The sequence below is a fragment of the Chelonia mydas genome, chromosome 2 (assembly GCF_015237465.2).
Source record: "Chelonia mydas isolate rCheMyd1 chromosome 2, rCheMyd1.pri.v2, whole genome shotgun sequence".
Lineage (NCBI taxonomy): Eukaryota > Metazoa > Chordata > Testudines > Cheloniidae > Chelonia > Chelonia mydas.
Window position 1 is genome coordinate 228,395,794 of NC_057850.1, and position 23,198 is coordinate 228,418,991.

The following is a 23,198-nucleotide window of genomic DNA, read 5'->3' on the forward strand; positions in this document are numbered from 1 at the left end:
CCTCTCGGGGAGGTGGATTACCTCTTCAAAATGGGAGAACCACTTCCATCAATGTAGGTAGCGTCTGTGCTGAAGTAGTGCAGCTCCAGCAGTGCAGCTGTGCTGCTGTAGAATTTCAAGTGTAGACAAACCCGTAGTTAACCCTTTATACAGTTTGTCTTTGACGTGTTTGCAGGTGATCAGCAGACGAAAGCTCGGGTTGAAGCTTCAAAGGCTGAATCCATAGGTCAGAATTTGCAGGCTCCTCCTCCTAAGTACGTCTTAGGGATTCCACTTCATGCACATTGTCCCAAAAGATAATTGGTCTCTGCCTTGTTGTTCAACATAGTCTTTTGGAGCTCACAGTGCTTCTCAGTGGTTGCATTCATCCTGCCTTCCTTTTAAAGAAGTTCCATACATTCTCACAATAATCTAAAGATTTGCATTTTTAATACAATGAACTCCTAAAATAGTTAAATGTAATTAAGTGAGGTTTGTGCAGGATATTGAAGGAAGTTACTATAACTATCACACCCTGTTCCCTCCTAGAGACATTTGTAAATAAACATGATCGATCTGCATCAGCTCGAGATACTGGTCATCTGTCCAAGAGGCAAGGGCATATCAAGCAGCAGATGTCAGCAATGATCACAATCTTTGTCTTGCCAAATTGAAATTAAAAGGGGAAAAGATCAGCATTAAACAAAATGTGGCAAAGAAAGTCAACACTACAGAACTGAGCACAAAAGAGTACTGTGAGAAATTCCAGCTTGAACTAAGAAACAGATATATAGTCACTGCCAGAGGCAGAAGAAATGGACCTATATGAAAATGGGCAGTGCTCAGATGCAACATGTTACAAGTTGCAGCAGTCACTGCTCGATATCAACACAGATTTAGGCTTTGTCTACATTAGCACTTTTGTTGATCAGGGTGTGAAAAAAACACACCCCTGACCGACATAAGTTTCACCAACAGAAGCACCAGTGTGGACAGCACTATGTTGGCAGGAGACGCTCTTCTGCTGATGTAGCTACTGCCGCTCATTCAGGGTGGTTTAATTATGCCAGCGGGAGAGCTCTCTCCCGCCAGCATAGAGCAGCTAGATGGGAGATCTTATAGCTGCGCCACGATAAGGTGTGTAGTGTAGACATAGCCTTAGACACAGCAAGAATTGGATAAGCCAAGAGACATGGCATCATATCGAGGAAGGAAAAGCACTGTCGAGAAAACTTCTGCATGCTAAGATCATTTGACTGTTGGGTGAAAAAGTAAAGGAGAAGTACAAGAAAGCAGACAAAATGGTAAAAAGCAAGGGAAGATAAAACAGAGATATGTTGAAGGCCTAGCAACTGAAGCTGCTGCTATGATAGGAAGTTAGTCGTTTACCAAGTGATTGAAACTTCAGAACAGGAAATCAGCCAATGAAGAGTATAGATGGAAAAATGCTTACAACTGAAGCAGAACAGAATAACAGATGGGCAGAACATTTCAAAGAAGTCCTCAACAGACCCAGCCCTACTTCAGTACTAGTATTCAATGAAACATGAACCAAATCAACCTGATACCAACAGCTGTCTCATAGAGATGTCAGAAGTACGGGCTGCAGTCAAGAAGCTGAAAAACACCAAAGCAGTGGGAGATGATCAAATCACAGCAGAAATGCTAACAGCACTTGACGCTACCACCCTAATGAAACTGGCAGAACTGTTCAATAAAGTCTGGAAAAAAGAGAACCCCCCCCCCCCCCGGCTTGGCCCATGGAAAATTGTCAGAATATCCATAAAAGGGTGATCTTACTGACTGTAACAATTGGACAGTAGTGTGACTCCTTGCCATTATAGAGAAAGTCTTCTGTATTGTGATATTACAAAGAATGAAAGAGCAGTGGATGCAAAGCTTGGAGAAAAACAGGCTGGATTCAGGCCCTAGAGATCCTGTGTAGATCAGATATTCACACTAAGGACCATCATAGAAGAATGTCTAGAACGCTTCAGCTTCCCCTTATCAACTTCATTTAGTTGTTTTTCAAAAGGCATTTGACAGCATGCATAGACATATACTATTCTTCAATCTTATGGAATTCCAGTTAAAGTCATTGACGCTATGTACAATGATGTAAACTGCACTGTAATGATGAACAGCCAGACAACAGAATGGTTCAACCTGGAAAATGGTGTGAAACCAGGCAATAGTCTAACTCTGTAGTTGTTGTTTGGCACGGTAGCACGATACTAGCCAGCAGAGACCTTGTGACATCAAGGATAGGAAAGGCATTTACTAAACTCAACAATGTATGGACATCAAAGATATACCATAACGTAGGTAAAATGGAGAATTTTCAACTCAAACATAATCTCAGTGTTGTTGTATGGCTGCGAGAGCTACTAAAATGATCGAAAACTAGATGCCGTTGGAAAATGTGTCTACAAAAGATTCTGGGCGCTGAATGGGGAAACCTTATCACCAACTAAGAGATCTGACAAATCACCAGCCAGCAGTTTGTTGCTGCTACCAGGAAGTGTTTGGACATATTTCGGGCATTTATTCCAGATGCCAACACACAGACTCCAATATGAAGCTGTCAAGTGGAAGCCAACTGGTGTGAGGAGACAAGGTCTCTCTCGAGTACCCTCAAGAACCCTTAGCAGGGAGGGCAGAACAGCCAATCTCAACACAGAGCCAATGGAAGCAGCAGCTAATGACGGAGAGAGAGGGGAGAGGCTGGTTTACACCATTTGCACCAACATTGGTGCAAGAAGGATGCAATAAAAAAATAACTCTCTCTGTCCAAGGTAAAGGCAATATAGATCTGTGTTTTTCTGGCACTTCAGACCATGGCAGCTGCTCACAAATAGTTTAATGATCATGTTAATAAAAGTTGTTCAAAGCACCTGAAGCACCTCAGGCTCCTATATCAGAGGGTGGAGGACTCCAACAGTCGCTCTGGGAGGGGACCCAGCACATGCCCATGCTACGATGAGCTCGACTGCACACACTCCTGCGCTGCAAGTACAGAGACTGAAGAGACTTGCGACCCCCCCCCTTCGTTCCTGTTGGCCTGATTGTACAATGGGACACCAATGAGGGTAGGGTAAGGAGGCAGCAGCAACCTCGGAGGAAGTCCTGGAGGAAGTCCTGGGTGCCCCAAAGGAGGAGGAGCATGTGATTCTGCACCTCTACCCAGCGGATCTGGTTGAGGAAACTTCCTTTCTCCTCCTCCCCCCGCCCCAACAAGGAGCCTGAGGAACACTGCAGAACCCAAGGCTGGTATGTTACAAAACACCCCCACCCTCCTCAGAAATATCCCCTGTTGCTCTGGTGAAATATTTCTTAAGCCTGTCACCCTGACATGGTCCCCTAGAAACGCACGCTGTAAATTGATTTCATTGAGATCACATGAACCACTTCAATGCGTTTAGTGGAAGCTTTAACAAAGACTATGAATGAGCAGTCTCTGTCCCCCCACGTCTATGCATTTCTTGGCAAGCACTCTGGCAACAGTAGTCCCTGGTCATGCTGATGAGGGTGGTAATGGGAGGGGACTGGTTTGGAAATGGGGAAGGAACTGTTTCATGACTTGAACTTTTATGAAAAGGCCCAGAACTACCACCCTTCCCTGTCCCCCCACCCACTCTTTGCTTCCCTTTATGAATGGGAGCTGGTTGTGCTGGGTTTCTTGTCTTGTGTACAGGCTCGCCTAGGTCCAGGAAGGGAAAGGGAACTGTTTGGTTGCTTGAGTGGTCTGTTCTCCCTGTGACCATTTCAAACATTTGTTGTTATTCCCAGTCCCTGATATCTGGCCTCTCCTTGCACTAAGGCACGCTGCAGAAGCAGGAAAAGTTGGGGTGGGTGAAGGTTCAGCTCCCGGCAGTTCCCCAAACACAATACGGTGTCCTTTTCCAGCAGAGAGGCAGCAGGCTTATAGTGTTAATCAGAAACTTCAGAGAAGACAATATAGGCTTGTGGTACGACTCTTTCTGTGTCTCTTTCAATGCTGTTCACTGGACAGAGTGTCTGGCAATACAAGAGCATTAGGGAAGGGGTGGGTATTCCTTGTGGGTCTTGGTTCCTCTTCTCTGAGAACTCCATCTGCTAGTATAGAATACAGTCAATTTTCTCTCTGTTTGCCTCCCTGTCCTGCAAGCATAATTCAGCAACTTTTTGCTATAGCACAAACTCAAGCTGGTTCCTCAGGTTCAACAGTTTGGTCCATGTTTGCAGCTCACCAGCCCCCTCCACTGAGCAATGGGTAGAGGGCTGACTATTAGCAGAAACATCTCTCTGGCATAGATTGTCAGCTCCCCTGATAGGACTAGAAAGACCTGTCTTTTCCATTCGGGTATCTTGAAAACTGCTACGTTCTCCAAATGATGGCCAGCCTTTAAAGAGCAAAAAGTAACCTCGTCAGATACCCCCTGAGAGGAATTAAACCCCACCCCAACCAGCCCTTTGATGTACAAGTTGCAACATTTTAATAACAATACCTCAGATTTTTACCATTGTTAACCATAGTTCCTTCCTCATGGGCTGTAGCACTGTGCAAGAAAGAAGAGGACTATACCCATTGCACTCCTCAGATGTTATGTTGGGGGGGGGGGCGTTTCCTAGATTCCTTCAGAGGAGATGAAATATAATGTGTGACAGGTTCCCCTGGGGTGCCACTTAAAATTGGGGTACCACTGAGCCCACCTGCCCCACCAGCCTGGGTTCCCTTTACACTGTGCTGCTGTGACAGGCTGTCAAGCTCCCTTCCAGCACACACACGTAGGGACACATCCAGCTGCAGTTTTACACAGATGGTGAGATCAGCTCTGTATGGGAAAGCTCAGCTAAGGAATTGCCCAGCACTAAACTGCACACCTCCTCTGGAGTGTAACCCCCAAATTGTATCATCTTATGCTGCACAGAGAACTATACAGCATAAGCGCATTGGAATTCACCCCCTCCCTCAATGTGGAGGAAGATGTGCACAGCTTCGTGCCCGCCCCTCCCCCCCAGTTATGAATTCCACAAACGGCTTTTAGAGAAAACAAAAACAAGTTTATTAACTACAAAAGATAGATTTTAAGTGATTATAAGGGATAGCAAACAGATCAAAGCTGATTACTTAGCAAATAAAACAAACACGCAATCTAAGCTTAAGATACTAAAGAAACTGGTTACAAGTAGTAATTTCTCACCCTAAATGTTGTTTTAGGCAGATTGCAGAGATTCTTAAAGGCCAGCTGCACTGGCCTGCAGCTTAAAACTTCAGATATTTCATTCACAGGCTAGACACCCCTCCAGCCTGGGCTCAGTCCTTCTCTCCCCCCACAGCCCCTTGTCTTTGTTTCTTAGATGTTTACAGCAGTCATCCTGGGCAGGGATTCAGTGAAGAACGAACCATGATTATGTCAATCCCCTGCCTTAAATAGGTTTTACATATGGTGGGAATCCTTTGTCTTCCAGTGTGATTCCCACCCCCGGTCAGGGGAAAAGTACAAAATTTATCATGGAGTCCAGTATCAGGTGACTTGATCACATGGCCCTGCAGCCACAACTCAAAGTCTATTTACAGTGTCCACAGGAAGACTTTCCAGGAAGGTGGGAGATTAGCATCTTCAAAAACCTATTGTTTTTCCTAATGGCCCTTTCCAGCCAGCAATCTAGACTGATTTCATTCTGTCCAGTGGGCATTCCCCAGGGGTAAACACGGTTGTAATAAGTGCACAGACAATATTCCTAACTTCAGATACAAAATGATACATGCAAACAATATGATAATCATATTCATAACCTTTCCAATGATACCTTACATGACCCATCTTGCATAAAACCTGTCTCAGATATGCTGTAGTCATATCATAACAAAATATCCGAGGAATATGGGGAGTAATATCACACCTGCCCCCTTAGATTACTGCCAGAGGGTTAGTCACTGATTAATGCAAGGGAAGTGCACCTAATGTCCTCCTTTGGTCTTGGTTATACAACTTCCAAGTGTTATCAAACACTGTAGTGTTATCCATAGGTGTTTTTGCAAAGTTCTGAGGGTTTTTTTTTTCCAGGTTGCCTGAAAGCATTCTAGTGTGCAACATTGTTAACAGAATGCAGATATCAATATCTTTTAAAGTGTAGGTGTCTTGGCATTTAACCATCAATGCCATGAGACGGCATGCCTCAGTTTCCCCTTCCACACAGCAGTTTAGGTTTTTCTGCTGTGCCAAGCTCTAAGCCTGTTTACAGGTATTGGCTAAGAAGCAGTATTCTTATAGGACTCTCTTGTTATCACTCCTAGCACGTTCAAAAGTTTTTTCCAAAAATTATGCATGTTACACATTTGTAAGGGATTTATCATTAGTACCAAATTCTTCGTTATAACCAGTAAGCTGTATATTATGAGGTTCAACAGTACCAGCAACTTCGTGATATGGAGGTGTTTCCAGGTATGTTGATCATACCACACCTTCTGTTTAGACAGTCCGGTTTGTTCAATATTCATTGTGTTTTGCAACTTCTTCTTGAACCACAGTATGTGTGCAGATACTGGTCTTTCTTCCCCTTTTAGTAAAGGTTCTTCATTCATGTATGTCTTTGGGGCTTTGGGGAAGAAAGGGTGTAAGGGGACCTTGCATGTTACTGGCCAGCCCCCTATGGAGTTGCGTTCCATCTCCAGGGCTATGCCCAAGCAAAAAATCCCCCCCAACCCCTGGGGATATTTTGTCATTCTCACTCCTAGTGTTGAAACCTTCCCTACCCCCTTTTCTCAGCTCTTGCCTATCTGCTGGGCGAATTTTACCTGCTGGGGAGAATGCATCGTCCTCCCCTTTCTCAGGTGGGTCATTAGCATTTTCACTGACACTCCAGCCTTTAGTAGGACGCTCATCCTGTCTTAAAGAGACAGAGTTAGTTTTCACAAGTACATCAGGAACAACATTTTGCAAAAGTGGGACCTGGATTGGGGTACCCTCTGTCACCTCTCTCTCTGTTTCTAAGAGGTCAGTTGTATGACTGCTCTCCTCTGGAAGGTCAGTTACACAGTTCCCTCTTAAAACCTGAGTCACAGGTTGGGTGCCTAGGAGCACAGATGCTGGAACAGCTGTTCTGTTCTGGGCAAAGCCTTCCCTGTAATCAGTGAGGAGACAGTCCTGTACTCCCCCAAATTCCTTCTCAATGTCCTTCTCTGGGCCCCCCCTCTAAGACACCCTCCTGTGCTCTCTAGGGTGGGATCTATCCCCTGTTTGGCTGTGGGGCTCACAACTAACAGCCAGAACAGTCTTTTCACTGGTAGGCACTATGCCCTCCTCCCTCTTTGAATTGGGCTTGCCTCCAGCCACAAAGTCCATATCATAAAAATATCTCTGAGGAATATGGGGCATAGTGTCACATAATGCACCCGTTGTCTTTGATTTGGTGGGAGCTTACCTGCTGCCAGGGAGCTCATTCCTCTGGGAGGGCAGGAGCAGCACTCAGAGAGAACAGAGTGAAGGAGAAGGACCCTGGGAGACATTTTGATTGTTCTTGACTTCTTTAGGCAATGCCAATTTGATTTCTTTAGGCCACGGAAGGATAGGACTCTTAGGCAGGAAGAGGCAATCATGAACCATTTCCTGCAACTGGGGAGACAGCACGGGGTGTAGGAGCATGCCTGGAGGTAATGGGATCATGCAGTCCCTAGTACAACTGGTAGCAAAATACTTCTGGTCTCTGCCTGCCATGATTGCTGCTGCACTTCTCTGGGAACAAGCACCACCTTCTTCTCCTCCTCCTCCTCCAGCTGCTGTCCAGGCTGTCGGTGAGGTGGTGGATCAAGGATACATACACCTGTTATGGGAAGAAGCATGATGGACAGCTAGCACATTATCTCCTACTGGTACCCAAAACTCCTTGCAGTGGAACCCCCCAGCTCATGCAACGGGGGACAAAAACTCCAAGCCAATCCCTGTACCCGACCCTGTGTTCAGCCTCCTCACCCCACACGGAAGATTTCCCCTCACCTCATGAGTGTGGGGTTGGTACACACCATCACACATCCCTCCTTAAAAAAAAATTTTTTTTAATTCCTAATTAAATATACAAACAGGGATGACAACAGTGAACTAAGTTCTGAAGCAGCTGATGTTTTTCAGAAGCACCATGGAAAACCCAGTGAAGATTAGGTAAATGTCTGGCTTTGTAAATGATTTAATGAACAAAACGAACAAAGGAAACCGAAACAAAGTTAAAAATGAAGATAGATAATACTGACCCCTCATCCCTACTCCCAACAAATAGTCACCACTAGCAATCATAGGAGTATTCATGTATAACAGCTCTTACGTGCTGTTTGCACTGCTTTAGAGAACATTGATAGGAAGTTGTGTGAAGCGCCTTCCAAAACCTCTCTTAGATATTTCATGATGTGCAAGAAAATAGCATCACAAATTTCCCTTGGCTGCTGGGAACCAGGAGTAGTGTACAAATGGGTGGGATCCAGCTGCCTGTCAAGGCTTTGATAACCAGATCTTGTGCCCACTCTGTCCAAAAGTATTCACATTTGGTTTCACATATGTTGTGCAAGGCTAACATACCACTATACTGAGGACCATGTTTGCCATGTTGGCATCCATGTGGGTCCACAATCATCACCAACAGACTTTTAGGTACCCAAACACATACTCAGCCACCACTTTACAGTCTGTGGTTGAATTTCCTCTTTCTTGGGCCGGCAATGTCAGGATATGGCTTAATGAGCCAAGTTGAGCGGGTATGTGGGGTCTCCCAAAATAACACCATACAGAGCCACATTGTTTCTGGGGAATAAAGTCCGTCTTTACCCTTACAGTAAACCCCAATCTCTTGAGCACCCAGGTCTCATGGAGCTTTCCAATGTGTCGAGTGTTCATGTTCATTAATCAGCCCCTTTAGTCCACTAAGCCTTGGCGAATGAAGCTTTTTTGGTTCACATATTCACTTTCCCCTTTCAGTGAGCAAAGTATTGGGCTGTGTGCTCCATCGATGGCTCTCGCACAGTTGGAAAACCGAATCCTCTGAAAGCTAGCTGTAATTTCATGGACTTGGGTTATTGGAACTACCAGTGGATAGATAGCTTGGAAACCTATACAGCCACCCCTTTCCCGACAGCAGACTTCTGATCCATAGCTGTCAGGTATTGCCAGCTCCAAAGGGAGATAGCCACCGGCTTTTGCACTGAATGGGTTTCTGAAATTGAGTGTTCAGGCAATGGAGGGTTGCTGCAAGCAGTTCAAACAACTCTCTGAAGATTTGCTTCCTCATTCTGAAGTTCTGCAGCCACTGGGTCATCAGCCGAGATTTCCAAGATGATGTGGTCCCACCACGCCACGCTGGTTCTCCAGGATCAGAAGCGGTGGTCCACCCATGGCCATACCATTGCAATCACAGCATTGAAGACATCTGTTCCATGGCACCCCAGTGGATTTTCATTCATCTTCTCGGTCATATGGCTTCAGAGTCCCACATATTTCTGGATAGATTCTGTGCAGTGTCCAGTACTGCATCACTTGGACATTTGTCCTGTGAGTAGCAGAAGCAGATCCACATCCTGATGGACTTGCTCCATGTCTTCCATGCAGTTGGGTAGGAGGGAGGCTGAGCAGGAGCGGCCATTGCCAGATGTGTGAAGGCAGCATATAGTACCAGCAATATGCAGCAAGGAGGTTCCCAGAGTGTCTCCTGTGATGCACAGGACTCTGGGATACTGCCCCAGAAATGGTAGTGCTACTGTCACATACTGAAAAGGGATGATGTGAACATGTGTACACACTCGTGCACAGTGTATACCCATGCCCAGCACAGCATATGAGGACACAGTGCAGATACGGGGTACCCACACTAGCAGTACGTGCATAACTAATTGGAGAAGTGCACTAGTATAAGTGTACTTTACATGTGACCAGAGTGGCTGTTGCTGAGATCCCCATGTCCCCAAGTGCAGATGAAATATCTTCACACCTTGACTGCAGCAGAGCCCAGTATCAGCCTTCTTTGGGTGCTGGCAAACTTCCATGTGCTCTGGTATGTGGATCCCTGGGTGCACTGTTTCAGAAACTCCAGACAGTATCAAACTTCCTTCAAAAGTATAAAGAGGTTCAGTGGGATACAAAAAAGAAGTAGTGGGGTCTTGCCACATGCATTTGCAGAGATGGGGGACTCAACAACAATGATATTTTTCTTGGGCTCCCCTCTCCCCATTTTTACTCTGTCAAGGAGAGGGGTGTGAACAGAGTACAGTGGCAATTCTGATTCCACATTAAGGGAGCACTCAGGACCCACCATCAAGAGAGGTGAACTCTGCTGGTGCCTTTGGTGAATGCTAGCTAAATTATTTAGTACTCTTTGGAGTATAAGAGTTTGGGGAGAGCTGAATACTGAAACTGAAATTAAAATCGAGAAAGATGAACTTTAAACAGAAAGTAGCATATTTGTCGTTTTCCTTCTCTGTGCCTGTCGTAATACCTGGATGTTGATATGCACAGTATTTGCAAAATTACCCCTAGCTGGGTGGTAAGTTTTCAAAATGTATGAAAAATTTTTCAGTGAATTTAATCAACGTATTGTTTTTTTATTATTATTTGTATTGCAGTAGCGCCCTGGAGCCCTGGTCATGGATTAGAGCAGGGGTGGCCAACCTGTGGCTCCGGAGCCGCGTGCAGCTCTTCAGAGGTTAATATGCAGCTCCTTGCATAGGCGCTGACTCCGAGGCTGGAGCAACAGATGCTAACTTTCCAATGTGCTGTGGGGTGCTCACTGCTCAACCCCCTGCTCTGCCCCAGGTCCTGCCACCACACCACCCCTTCCCCCAAGGCCCCTGCCCCTTCCCCCGAGCTTGCCATGCCTTCGCTCCTCCCCGCTCCCCACCAGAGCCTCCTGCGCACTGCAAAGCAGCTGATTGCGGTGGGTGGGAAGCGTGGGGAGAGCGTGAGAGGTGCTGATTGGTGAGACTGTCAGTGGGCAGGAGGTGCTGGGGGCTGGAGGGGAGTAGCAGATGGGGGCTGCTGACATATTACTGTGGCTCTCTGGCAATGTTCCCTGGTAAATTCTGGCTCCTTCTCAGGCTCAGGTTGGCCACCCCTGGATTAGAGCTGCATATTGCTAGCCAGTGTAAAAACAGAGAACAAAGACTCTGCTCCAAAGAGCAACAATCTAAAAATCTAAGGCAAGAGACAACAGGTAGACACCAACAGAGAGATGGCGGAGCACAAGGAAAGAATGAGACAGTATTTGTCAGTGAGATTCAACAAATCTGTCTAGTAAATTATTTCATTCAACCTTGATGCTGTCATAGTTTAGTAACTTTTCCTTCTAAGCAAACGCCTTGTTTAGCAAAGGCTGCTAATATACTGGTCTGGACTCACACCTGCTGGCACAGAGAGAGGGAGGTGAATCCAGATTGTACCTTCCAGAACCCAACCCTTAGCCCCAGAGAAGGGATTCACAACTGAAGGGAGGGCAGGTTTTAGGAGTACTGTCTGTTCTCCCTCCTGGTGGTACCAGACTAGAAAAGCTGCAAGTTCTCCCAGGGACTCAATAGCAGTTTTTCTGGCTGAAGTTACAATCAGCACTGCCCCCCACCACCACTTAGGTCTGTGCCAGCTTCATGCAGGCTCCTATCTAGAGGATGTTGTGACCATCTGGAACTATGGCAGTTTCTTCCTCCCCCATACTCCTGTTGGACTTTCTGCCACCATGTGCTTGGGCTCAAATTGACAGAAGACAGTGTAAGCTAAAGATGACTTTAGTCTTAATTCTGTATAGTTAAATATATTAAATAGGGTATTGTGACTGAACAGAACTGAGTATATGTTTTACAGTGTTGTAAAGGATGCACTAATATTTCATTTGACTTTGTTTTATCTTTAGACAAAGTTTGAATAGACTGCACACTATGTGTCAATTTTCATATGGCCTTGGGTTTGCTGACTGCTATTTATTTTTGTGATATGCTGCACTAGGATATTGATGAAGAAATTGAAGCCGAGTACAATATTTTGAAAGCTCTCTCTGATCATCCCAACGTAGTCAAGTTCTATGGAATGTACTACAAGAAAGATGTGAAGAATGGAGACCAACTTTGGCTGGTTCTTGAGGTAGATAATTTCTAATTATTGAATTTTATTATTTTTAAAAGCAGTTTTCTTCCTGGCAGCATTCTTACTTCACTTGCAAACCTGTTATATCAAACACAACACATTTGTTTTGACATTTTTCTCCAATATAGTTGCTCAGTCCATAGATGCTGTCACTATCCCCTCCTGTGTTCTCAAATCATTCTTTGATTTTTCTCTGGCTCCTGAATGCTCCTCTAGGATATTTATTCCCTTAATATTAATTTTATGTCTTTACAGTTAAGTTCTTATTAGCATTTGTACGCTATTAAATGCTCCTATCTTAATTAGTTTCTAATCTAAACACTTTTTTCCTTTGGTGAAGATTGGCATACAAATCTCTATCGAGAAGTATTTGTTTAAACAACAAGGAGTTAGGACTAAGCATACCAGTAAACAGTAGTTAATGTGATGTGCTTTTCACAATATAGTAGAAGCGAATTAAATTCACAGGGTTTGTGTGTATAAAAAACAAACAAAATAACAATAAAACAAAAAAAACTATCCAATTTGCTGTTGGTGTCAATAGTTGTTTACGTTGAACAAAGGGAAACTAAGACCTGTAATTTGCATGCTTTCTTCTTTAATTATGATGAATAAAAACTCAAGCATAAAAAGTACATTTGAAAAATGGCATTAAAGTCCACAAAGGCCAGTCCTACATGTTCTTCACAGATGGAATTCCCATTAACTTTCCTGTGAAAGGATTTGCAGGATTGGACCTTAGATGCCAGGAATGCAAATGAACACTTATGGCTATGCAAAGCACGCTCCATTTATCTTGTTAGGCTCTTGTTGTTCTATGGGCGTTTGGTAATGATGGGTTGAAAAATATATTTCTTTTATTATTTGCTTGCTAAATTAGGGAATACAAAATTTCCTCAATACAAAATCTAACAAGTATTATAGGCTTATCCTGTAAATGAAGAGAGAGAAATTAATATGTGGTATTACAGTGTATTAATTGAGGGCCAGCGTTTCAAAAAAGCTCATGTCCATAACCAGAGCCAGATTTTCAGACGTGCTCAGCTCCCACTTACTGGCCAAAAAGACTGGCCAGATTTTCAAAAGGAGTCGGTGAAAATCTAGACCCAGTTGTGGTTGCTGAGCATTTGAAACGCCGGTCCTGAACTATTTTGAAAACTCTGGTCCCTATAGCGTTGCTGTAGAACAATCAAAGTAGGACAGGGTCTGTGTAAAGTGTTTTAGGTCAAGTTAGTAATTTAGCTTTTTTTTTTATTTTCTGTGGAGTTGCTTCTAAATTTTGAAAACTAACTGACGCATTGGCAGGATTTTTTTTTTTTTAAACACAGCATGCATAGGTATGCACTTTACTTTGCATATTATGGTATGTTCTTCTTTTGGATGCATTACCCTCATTGTACATGTGAAAAGCAAGTCACTTGTCAATATACATAGACTAAAATAAATCAAGGAATCTAGTTAATTTGAATGTTTGTGTATATCTGTATGGATAGTTAAATAGCTACATATGCTTGGAAATTTAAATGTCAAATAGCAGATAATTGTACCTGTTGGTTACTGAAACTTTCCTACTTTTAATAAAAAATGTTTATGGTGAAAAAAATTGTAATGTGAAAGAGATGCCTTTGTTGAAATGTTATCTTACTTTTATTCTGTCCGTAGCTTTTTATGGCCATTTTACCTTGTTTTTGAGCTTGGCATAGTTATCTTACAAGTTATAAAAATGAAGATACTTTCTGTTTGTTTTAATTATTACTGAAAATATGTCCAGGAGGAAGAAATTTTATAGATTCTTATATGTGGTGTTTAGTCATTCTCCCTTGTCTCTCTGGTCTAATCAACTCTATGTAGAGAACTCTGTTTATATTGGAATGTTCTTCAGGGAAAACTGATTTGGTTTTCTAGCTTAGAATTTAGGCCTACTGCTCCCCCCACCTAGTGCAAATTCTATGTTTGTGCTTGCGGCATTTCCTTTTACATCTAACTTCATGGAGGGGGGCTTGTCTCCCATCCCCTCCCCTGAAAAAATCCAGGGATTCTGCCCCTCCATGTAGACTGTGAGCAAACCTCTGAAGCAAAGGGGCATTCCTGTGCTCTCAGGAACTCCCCTGATACACCACCCCCAGCCCAACCTCCAGGAACACACCTCACTGGGGGGCGGGGGGGTAAGTTTCCATAGAGTGGAGGACGAAACCAGGCAAGTTACTGCAGGCTTTGAAATCTGGGACTTGATAGGTTAGGAGGGAGAAGAATCCAGTTGAGAGAACTGATCTCAACCTCCTTGGAAGTCAACAGACCTAGGAGCTCCATGAAGGTGAAAGTTCTGCAGGGAAAGGCAGAACTTACTGCTAAAACCATACTCTCTGCTTTCATGCCCCAAGCTGGGGTCTGTGGATGCAGTCTCTTCTCCATGCCATATGAGGAAGGGAACAGGGGGGCTAGACCCCTAGATTAGTTCAGAGGCTACTTCTTCTAAGTAAAAACAATAATAACATTATAATCTGTAACTAGTACAAATTAATAAGAAAATGTTAGAGGGCTAGTGAGATAGAGGCATGGTTTCCACCCTTGTGATAACCCAGATGATTTTATCACGAATAAATTCTTCTCAGTTAAGTGGGAATAAAAACGCCTAGTCCTAAATGAGGACGATGTTATTTTAAGTGTGTGCATGCGTGTGTTTGCATAGGGGGTGAAATGCTATATCAGTGGGATGCTGCTGAGGAACAACAAAGAAGCTTTTATAGATGAGCACTTGGGCACTACAGCGATGAGTATGGTACAAAAAGCTAGACTGATAAGATGGATGATGGGATGCTCAAATGCCAAAAGCAGACACCACAGCTGAAATCTGTCAAGGCTGACTTGTGAAAATTTGCAGACACTATGTCCTCACACTATGCACACAATCTTGGCACAGAAACAGTTAATGGAGCAGGACAAAAGGAGGTATCATCTGAGGAAAAAACTGCAGGACATCAACTAAAAATGGTTGCCATGGGTGAGGAAAATCTGGGTTCAGAGAGGACCCAAAAGTTTGGTTCCAAATACAATCCCACTGCAGTGTGCAAACCACATTAGGTCGGGGTGAAGGTAGATCCTGTTTCTGTTTGCATATGCAATAAGGACATTTTTCTAGGAACTGGATGGAATGCCATAGCTACATTTCCACTGCTTTATCTCTTTAAGACTTGGACTCTGGTAATAGGGTCAACAATATGCAAATCTGGTGAACAGGGTGTGTGGTTCCAGCAGAGGTCTTGATGTTCTTGGAGACACGTCAGCACTGGGCTCTGGGAGCTATGTTTTCTGATTCTTACAGAAATTGTAATGAAATGTTCCTGTTTAAATATCACTCTGAGGGCTCAACTGAGAGTGTAACACCAGGGGGAAACCCCTACAGAAGAAACCCTGAATATGGGGAGTCAGATATCTACACAGAAGCTCACGTATTTGGCCTATGCCCCTTTTCTGAGGTGGATCCAACAGAACCTGTGTAGCTAGGTTGCCACAAAAATGAAGAAGTAAGAATATACATACAAACGCTTGATTTTGGAGGGATGATTAACCACCATGCCACTGTTTGACATAGCCGCACAAGTCTGTGCAATTATAATTTTTTCTTTATTGCACTTCTGTTATTTTAGTTTTCCTTAGCACTAGGACAAGAAGGTGGTGTTCAGATCAGAATCAGTTTAATGTTGAGGACTGAAGTTAAGGTTCAAGGCCAAAACCAAGCCAGTTTATAAATGTAGATTAGAAAGTGCTAGACTTGGCGGGTGTTTTCATGAGATTTCAGCCCCATAGAGTAGAAATATCAAAAAATCATCTGATCTCACAATATTTCAACTATCTTGAATGGTGAAAATCTCATGATCTCAGCTGTCATCTTGGGCTGGAATATCAAAAAGCGTGGCTGTTCTTGCATAACTTTGGCCATATCTGAATCTTAAGCAGAAAACAGGCCCCTAGTGAAACTGAGCTCCCTGACATTCAAAGGGATGAAGGTTGGAGGTTCAGTTTTGGGGCATCTTTAGTTTTAATGAGATCTGACACCTTCAGTTCATTAGTTGTTTACTGTGAGCATTTAGCTGAAAGGGGATGCATGAAGTAACACCCAGGATGTTAACAATCTGTGCTGACGATATTGTTCTCTGAGTCAAAATCATTAAAGCAGGTGAGCACCAAGAAATACTTGTCTACAACTATAATGGAGTTGGGGAGCCTGGTAACAACATATATATTCCCTGACTTGGCTACAGCACAGCTGGAAACTGAGTTTAGATGGCATCTATAATTAGATTGACTCAGCCAGTACTGAGGCTGAGATTTTGATTTTTAAAACTGCCTAGAGATTTGGAGGCCAAAGTCCCATTAAAATTAATGGGCCTTGGGCCTCCACATCCTCTTGGTTGCTTTGAAAGTGTCAGCCTAAACTTCTAATTGTGTCAGAACCAAATTTGGGCAACATAGGAACTGACCTACTAAATCAGACCAAAAGTGCATCTTGTCCAGTTTTCTGTCTCAGCAGTCGCCAGAACCAGATGCTTCAGTGGAAGAGTCAAGAAACTGCAGAATGAACAACTATGCAATAACCTTCCCAGAGAGGAAATTTCTTCCTTTACCCCCTTGGTTAGTGACTGGCTTATGCCATGTACCCTTTATCAATTATTTTTTCTGTTAAAGTGAAATTTCTGATTTTCAGTCATGTTTGGTTTCCATTCATATTCATTGTACCTCCCTCCCTCCTTCCCAAGGATGACGTGCAGAACAGCTAGTTGACATTCATAAACCACTTTGAAGATGCAGAGTGCTTTGTAAGTGTTTACATATCAGAAACAAGCCGCTGCGAGAATGGGGAATATTGTTCATTTAAAATTTGGTTCCGCTTAAAAAACAAGACAGGGCATCTTGTTGATATAATGAAGCAGCAAGGCGTGCAATTAATTGTGCCCTCTTGCCTCCCCATTCAGTGCTGATGTAATCAATTAGAAGCAGACCAGAAGGTATTGGGTGATGGTACAATATAAAAAAAAAATTTGACCCAGAAAAATGTATCAAAAGTGAACACATTTGTTGAAAAAAGGGTTCCGTGACCCTTTCCCTTTTCTCAGTGTGTTATGCTGTGTACACTTACGGCATATCTGACAGTATTTGCGGGACAAGTATGAAATTATTGCCGAGCATTCCTCTCAAACTGCCAACACTCCAAATCTGAGCACACTGTAAGATAAAGATTAAAAAATATAAGAGCTAAAGGAAAACTAATAGTGCAAGAAGCTTTAAGCAACGTGTGATTCATTTATATAGTATAAATATAACATTTTTTGTAATTTCAGTTTCCCAGTTTGGCATTTCTGATGGAAATAGTCCATAACAGTGAACATGACGTAAGAGTAACAGGTCTGTGCAGAATAAAAGGAAACTAGAACCTAAACTCAGTAATATTCTTCTTTGGCCTAATCCGGAGAGGTGCTGAATACCTGCATTGGCACCAGTGGGAGTTGTGCCTGCTCAGTGTATCTAACAGTCAAACTCATGATGAGGGACAGTACTTGAGAGGATTCTGCCAAGCTTACTAAGCTTTGTCGTTTGTATTTGGAGATGCCCTCTGAAGAAATCTGCCTGTTCATTTGTTAAAAATCTATTATAACTGCGATCAACAGGCTTAGCAGCCTCATGTCAGCAGAGGTCAGTGTGATAAATTTGCTAAGGGGAAATCTGCTGCAGCTCTTTCCCTCCTGTTTGGGAGGGTGATGGTTGCTAGGAGAGGAAGGTTATAAGGCAATTAGAAAGCAGTCAGTGAGGGATTGATCACAGAGGCAGGTTATCTGAGGAGCCAGAGGTTGGGCATAGTGGTTGAAGGAAGTCCGGGAGAACTGTTTGGGACACACCAGGTGCTAGAACCTTAGGGCCCAACAGCTGAAGCATCTCCTGTGTTGCCTGCCCCCCAAAACCCCTGGAGATTATGGAACTGTTTTAGCTACAGTCCTGCTACAGCTACTTTATTAGATTAACAGACTGGACGGCACATATTTTAATAATTTGGGAATGTTGGTTAAAATTTTGAAAAACACCCAAGTCCCATTTTCAAAACTGATGTAGCACTTAGGAGCCTGAATCTCACTGGGAGTCAGTGTAATTTAGGATCCTAAATGCCTACATCACTTTTGCAAATGAGACTTAAGCTCCTAAATCATGTAAGGATTTTTGAAAATTTTACCCATCATCAGTATATTTTCAGTATTTAGGAAATATGATACCTGACTATTTTTAATGTTAGATGTTTCTGACTATACAAATAAGTAGAGTTGGTTGAAAAATTCACAGCCGAACAGCTTTCCATCAGAAAATACTGTTTTGTCAAAATCAAAATGTTTTGCAGAAACATGTCAATTTTGGCAACATTTTTGATGAAAAGGTGTTGAAATGAATTGTTAAAATGACTTTATTATTTTGATAATGCTGAAATGTCACATTTGGACTTGATCATTTAATTTCATTTTGTTTTACTTTATTATAACATTAATTTTAACACTGTAAGTGTTCAACACTATAAAATATCTAACATTGTTTCAATAATGTTGAAACATAATATACATTTTGATGTTTCTGGATTAAAATTCAGGAATTTTAACTTTACTTTTCATTCTGATCAGAATGAAAACAAATTTTGAAATGTCAGAATTTCCCATGGAACAGAAGTTCCATTTTATGACCAACTCATACTTGCACAGACAACATCTGAAATAACAAAAGTAATTAATTGATAGCACTGACCAGCTAGGGTGACCAGACAGCAAATGTGAAAAATCTGGACAGGAGTGGGGGGTAATAGGAGCCTATATAAGAAAAAGACTCAAAAATCAGAACTGTCCCTATAAAATCGGGACATCTGGTCACCCTATGACCAGCTAGCTAAGCATAGTCTGAATGGGTGCTATTCATTGAAACCTTGCCAATGCACATTTGATCTGATTTACAAACCTTTTCTGTCCCAGTGTTGTATTCTTGAGCAGAGACCAGCAGTCATACGAAAGCATAGAGCAGTTTGTGATTTGAGCCTACTTCTCTGAAGAGTAACTTCATTGATTTTTGCACCACCTACCCCCTTTAATGTTGAAAAACAAATATATATATATGGCTTATCTTTATAGTTCTACAGTACTTCAGTCAAATTAGTGTGCTTTGAATTCTTCCTTCAGATTGTCTCTGAAAGTTAATTAAAAATGCTAACCTCACACTGATAATTCCAAAGAATTATGGAAGAATTATCATGAAGGATTATTGTGATCCACTTGGCAGCAAAGTTTGCTCATTTAAAACCTGCCTGGAGTGATGCTATGTTATGTTATTTGACTTTGATCTTTACAAGTTAACATCAAGGGCATTCATTTAATTCATGCTGATCCCACAGAAGAAATTAAAAATGTACATATATTTAAATTCATTTTACGTCCTTGGTGGGCCTGTCTTTATAATGCAAGCTTTTTTTAAAAGTGGGAAATCGAAGTTCCTAGGAATTAAATATAAACTAAGGGCTTGTCTAAACACTAAACTTGTACTGCTTTAACTATACCGGTATAGCGTTTACTGGTACAAGTCCCCTAGTCTGGACACAGTTATATCAGAGTGAAAATGCTTTGTACTGGTATAGCTATTCTTGTATAGGAAGAGGAGTAAGCCATACCAATGTAAGGCACCATTGTATCAGTATAATTGAATCCACACTAGGAGTCACCAGAACGGTTAAAAAAAATAATCAGACACGTAATCGAAATACTTACAACAGTGCAAAAACTGTGTGCAGATCAGGTCTAACAGAAACTATTGAGTAATGGTTGACTAATGCAAAGTGTAGCAAATTGCAAGAGATTTTTTGGCTTCAGATTCATTCATAGATTCCAAGATTAGAAGCGACCATGATGATCATCCAGCCTGGCCTCCTGCATAATACAAGACAGCTCTGAGTCCACTTTCTATTTAAAGTGGACTCAGAGCATATCTTTTAGAAAAAATCCAATCTTGATTAAAAAAATTCCAGTGATGGAGAATCGCCCACAACTTTTGGTATTTTCCACCTTATTTCTAGTCTGAATTTGACTCGCTTCAACTTCCAGCCATTGGTTCTTGTTATATCTTTGTCTGCTAGAATGAAGGGCTCTCTTTTACCAAATTTCTGTTCCCCGTGTAGATACTTATAGAGTCTGTCTACACAGGGATAAAAGCCCCATGGCACGGCTATGGCTGACCCAGGTGAGCTGACTCAGGCTTGCAGAACTCAGGCTGTGGAGCTAAAAATTGCTATGTAGCCTTTGGGGCTCGGGCTGAAGCCTGAGCTCTGGGACCCTCCACTCTTGCATGGTAACAGAGCTTGGGCTTCAGCCAGAGCCTGAATGTCTACACAGCAATTTTTCAGCCCCAGAGCCTGAGACCAAGTCAGCTGACCCAGGCCAGCCATGTATTTTTTATCCCTGTGTAGACACACCCATAGACTGTGATCAAGTTATCCCTTAACATTCTGTTCGATAAGCTGAGTGAGTTGAGTTCCTTGAGCCTTTCATTATAAAGCATGTTTTCCCCTCTTTTTATCATTCTTGTGCCTCTCCTCTGAAACCTCTTCATTATTTCAGCATCCTTCTTAAACTGTAGAAACCAGAAACTGGAAACAGTATTTCAGTAGTGGTCACACAAGTGCCCAATACAGAGATTATATAAGCTTCCTACTCCTAATATTCCCCTTTTTATACATCCAAGAATCTATATATTGCTAATATCTTGGGAATTCAAAAATGTTCCAGTATTCCATATGAACAGCTGGCTGCCTGTATACTATTTAGAGCAGCGTTTCTCAAACTGGGGTCCATGAGGGTACTCCAGGGGGTCCGCGGGCCCCGCTGATCAACTCCTCCCCCACCTTCCCTCCCTCCCTCAATTCCTCCCCCTCCCTCCCAGCACCTTCTGCAAGCCAGGGAACAGCTGTTCAGCGGTGTGCAGGGGGTGCTGGGAGGGAGGGGGAGGAGCAGGGATGGGGAACGCTCGGGGGAGAGGGCAGAAAGTGGCAGAGAAAAGGAGGGGCAGAGGTGGAGTGGGGGCGGGAAGAGGTGGGGTGGAGGTGAGGCCTTGGGGGAAGGAGTGGAGTGGGGGCAGGTTTTAGGGCTGAGCAGAGGGCTTGGGGGTCCATGAAAATTTTTAAATCAAAATGGGGATCCTCGGGTTGCTGAAGTTTGAGAACTGCTGATTTAGAGCATCAGTATTCTGTATTCTGACTTAGAAACTGCTCATCCATATCCTCCTTGCACCTTCTGAGGGTGCCATATACATAGAAGGCACACCTACACTCAAGACTGTCTTAGGTGTTTCCCAGAAATGGTAAATCTGCACTGGTACAAGCAATGCTGTAAATACTAATGCCACATAATGGCCGGCATTTTGCCCACCATATCATGAGAACCAACTCAGAGCTTACTGGTTAAAAATCTCCTAAATTCTGTATACGTCAAGGCATTCACTGTTGTTAGCAGCCACAAAGCTGCACTACTGCTGGAAAATGAGTACAATATTTTCTAGGCTGGACAAGGCCAGAGGGAATGACTGCTGAACAATGACGCACAGTAAAGTCACGCTAAGGGCTTTCTAATTGTCTCGCAGAATCGTTCACTCCCTGCTTATCCTCGGACTCCCACACTGCTGCGTGACAAAGGCACAGGATATATAGGATGAGGGACCTCAGTGCTGTTAGACAGAATGCACATATTCAGTGATCAATATTCAGCAAATAATCCAGATCACTTTCAAATCTTTGGCAATCCTAATAAGCTTGAATGTGATCAAAACAAAGTGGAGCCTTAGAATTCATCAAATATTTACAATTCCCCCCCCCACCCCAGTATTCAAACAACCCTTTAAATGAACCACAACAACATTATTTACATGTGCATCAGACAAAGAAAGGTACATGTCTGATTAAAATGTGGCTTTTTGGTGGCTAATAGTTTAGAATCGTTCACTGACCTACTTTACATAGAAAGGTTTTGGGTCATATTGCCTTTTGAGTTTTCATGCATAATTTCATTTAATGGTAAAAGTCACTGAACTGTATTTTTGTAAAACTCTACAGAACATTTTTTGTAATCCACTATTTAAGCATAATTACACATTTTAAAAGACATCACTCTTGGGGATGGTGGAAAGGCAGGTCTAATTGCTGGATTAGACTGGGTTTTTTGTTCACAGTTAGAGTCGAGAGTGGAATGTGGTTTGCTGTGAAGGGAGAGACTAACCATTTCCCACACTAAACACAGTGCAGTAATGTCCCTTTTGTAAGAGAGGCTGTAGAAGACACCAGTTTGACATGAAAATCTAGGAACAGCATGACTCTATGCTGCATCAACGAAATGTGGCCCTGCAGCTTCCCCATAGGAAGGTGCAGCAATATCACCCATCCGTTCCTGCTGGTGTTTCTCCTACTAAACAGCATAACTTTTTTCTTGTCTGGATTGACCGTCAGCCATTTTTCTGTCAGACAAACTCCTATCTGTTAGACGCTGAGAAAGGCAAGCACAGCATCTGAGTTTGGCAAAAAGGAGACTTCCACTTCTATGATCTCATCACACTCTGCCAGAAATGTGGTAGTGGTTTGGCTTCTAGCTCATTAACTTGGATTTTAAAACCTCTGTAGGAGGGCTGGTGGTTTCTCAGAGCCAGGTAAATAAATACATGTTTGTCTGGATAATGGCTTTTGACCACAGCAGTAAGATTCACAGTACTTAGGACCTTGCTGCAGCCAATATGGGCAATGACTCCCAAAATGCTGATGCATGTGTGGACCCAGGGCATTATATGGCCCTTGCAATGAGATTGGGGGATCAGCCCCACATGAGTTACACATGAAAGGACCCTTTGGTGACTCCCTCTCCCATTCTGCATTGAGGAGGTGGATGCATGCTTCCCCCTCTCTAGCGTTTGTGGGCAAGTTGGGCATAGAGCAGAAGAGGTTGGAGTGAGGGATGTATGAGTCCCTGCAGCACTATCCCCTGCTATAGTTTTGAATTTCCGTGCAGGAAAGTAGGTGGGTGGTAATATAGCTTAATGAGCTCTGTTAGCTTCATCTCCACCCCTGCCAAG

General features: G+C 42.9%; 1 protein-coding gene across 4 annotated transcripts in view; it reads left to right on the plus strand.

The window, feature by feature from the left end:
- The window catches only part of MYO3A (myosin IIIA), a 204,600-nt gene that overhangs the window by 21,220 nt on the left and 160,182 nt on the right, over positions 1 to 23,198 (plus strand). For all 4 annotated transcript variants that reach the window (XM_043541353.1, XM_043541354.1, XM_037890867.2 and 1 more), the window contains exon 3: positions 11,934 to 12,068. In XM_043541353.1, coding sequence (XP_043397288.1) covers positions 11,934 to 12,068 — 135 coding nt within the window. The remainder of the gene's footprint in view (positions 1 to 11,933; positions 12,069 to 23,198) is intronic.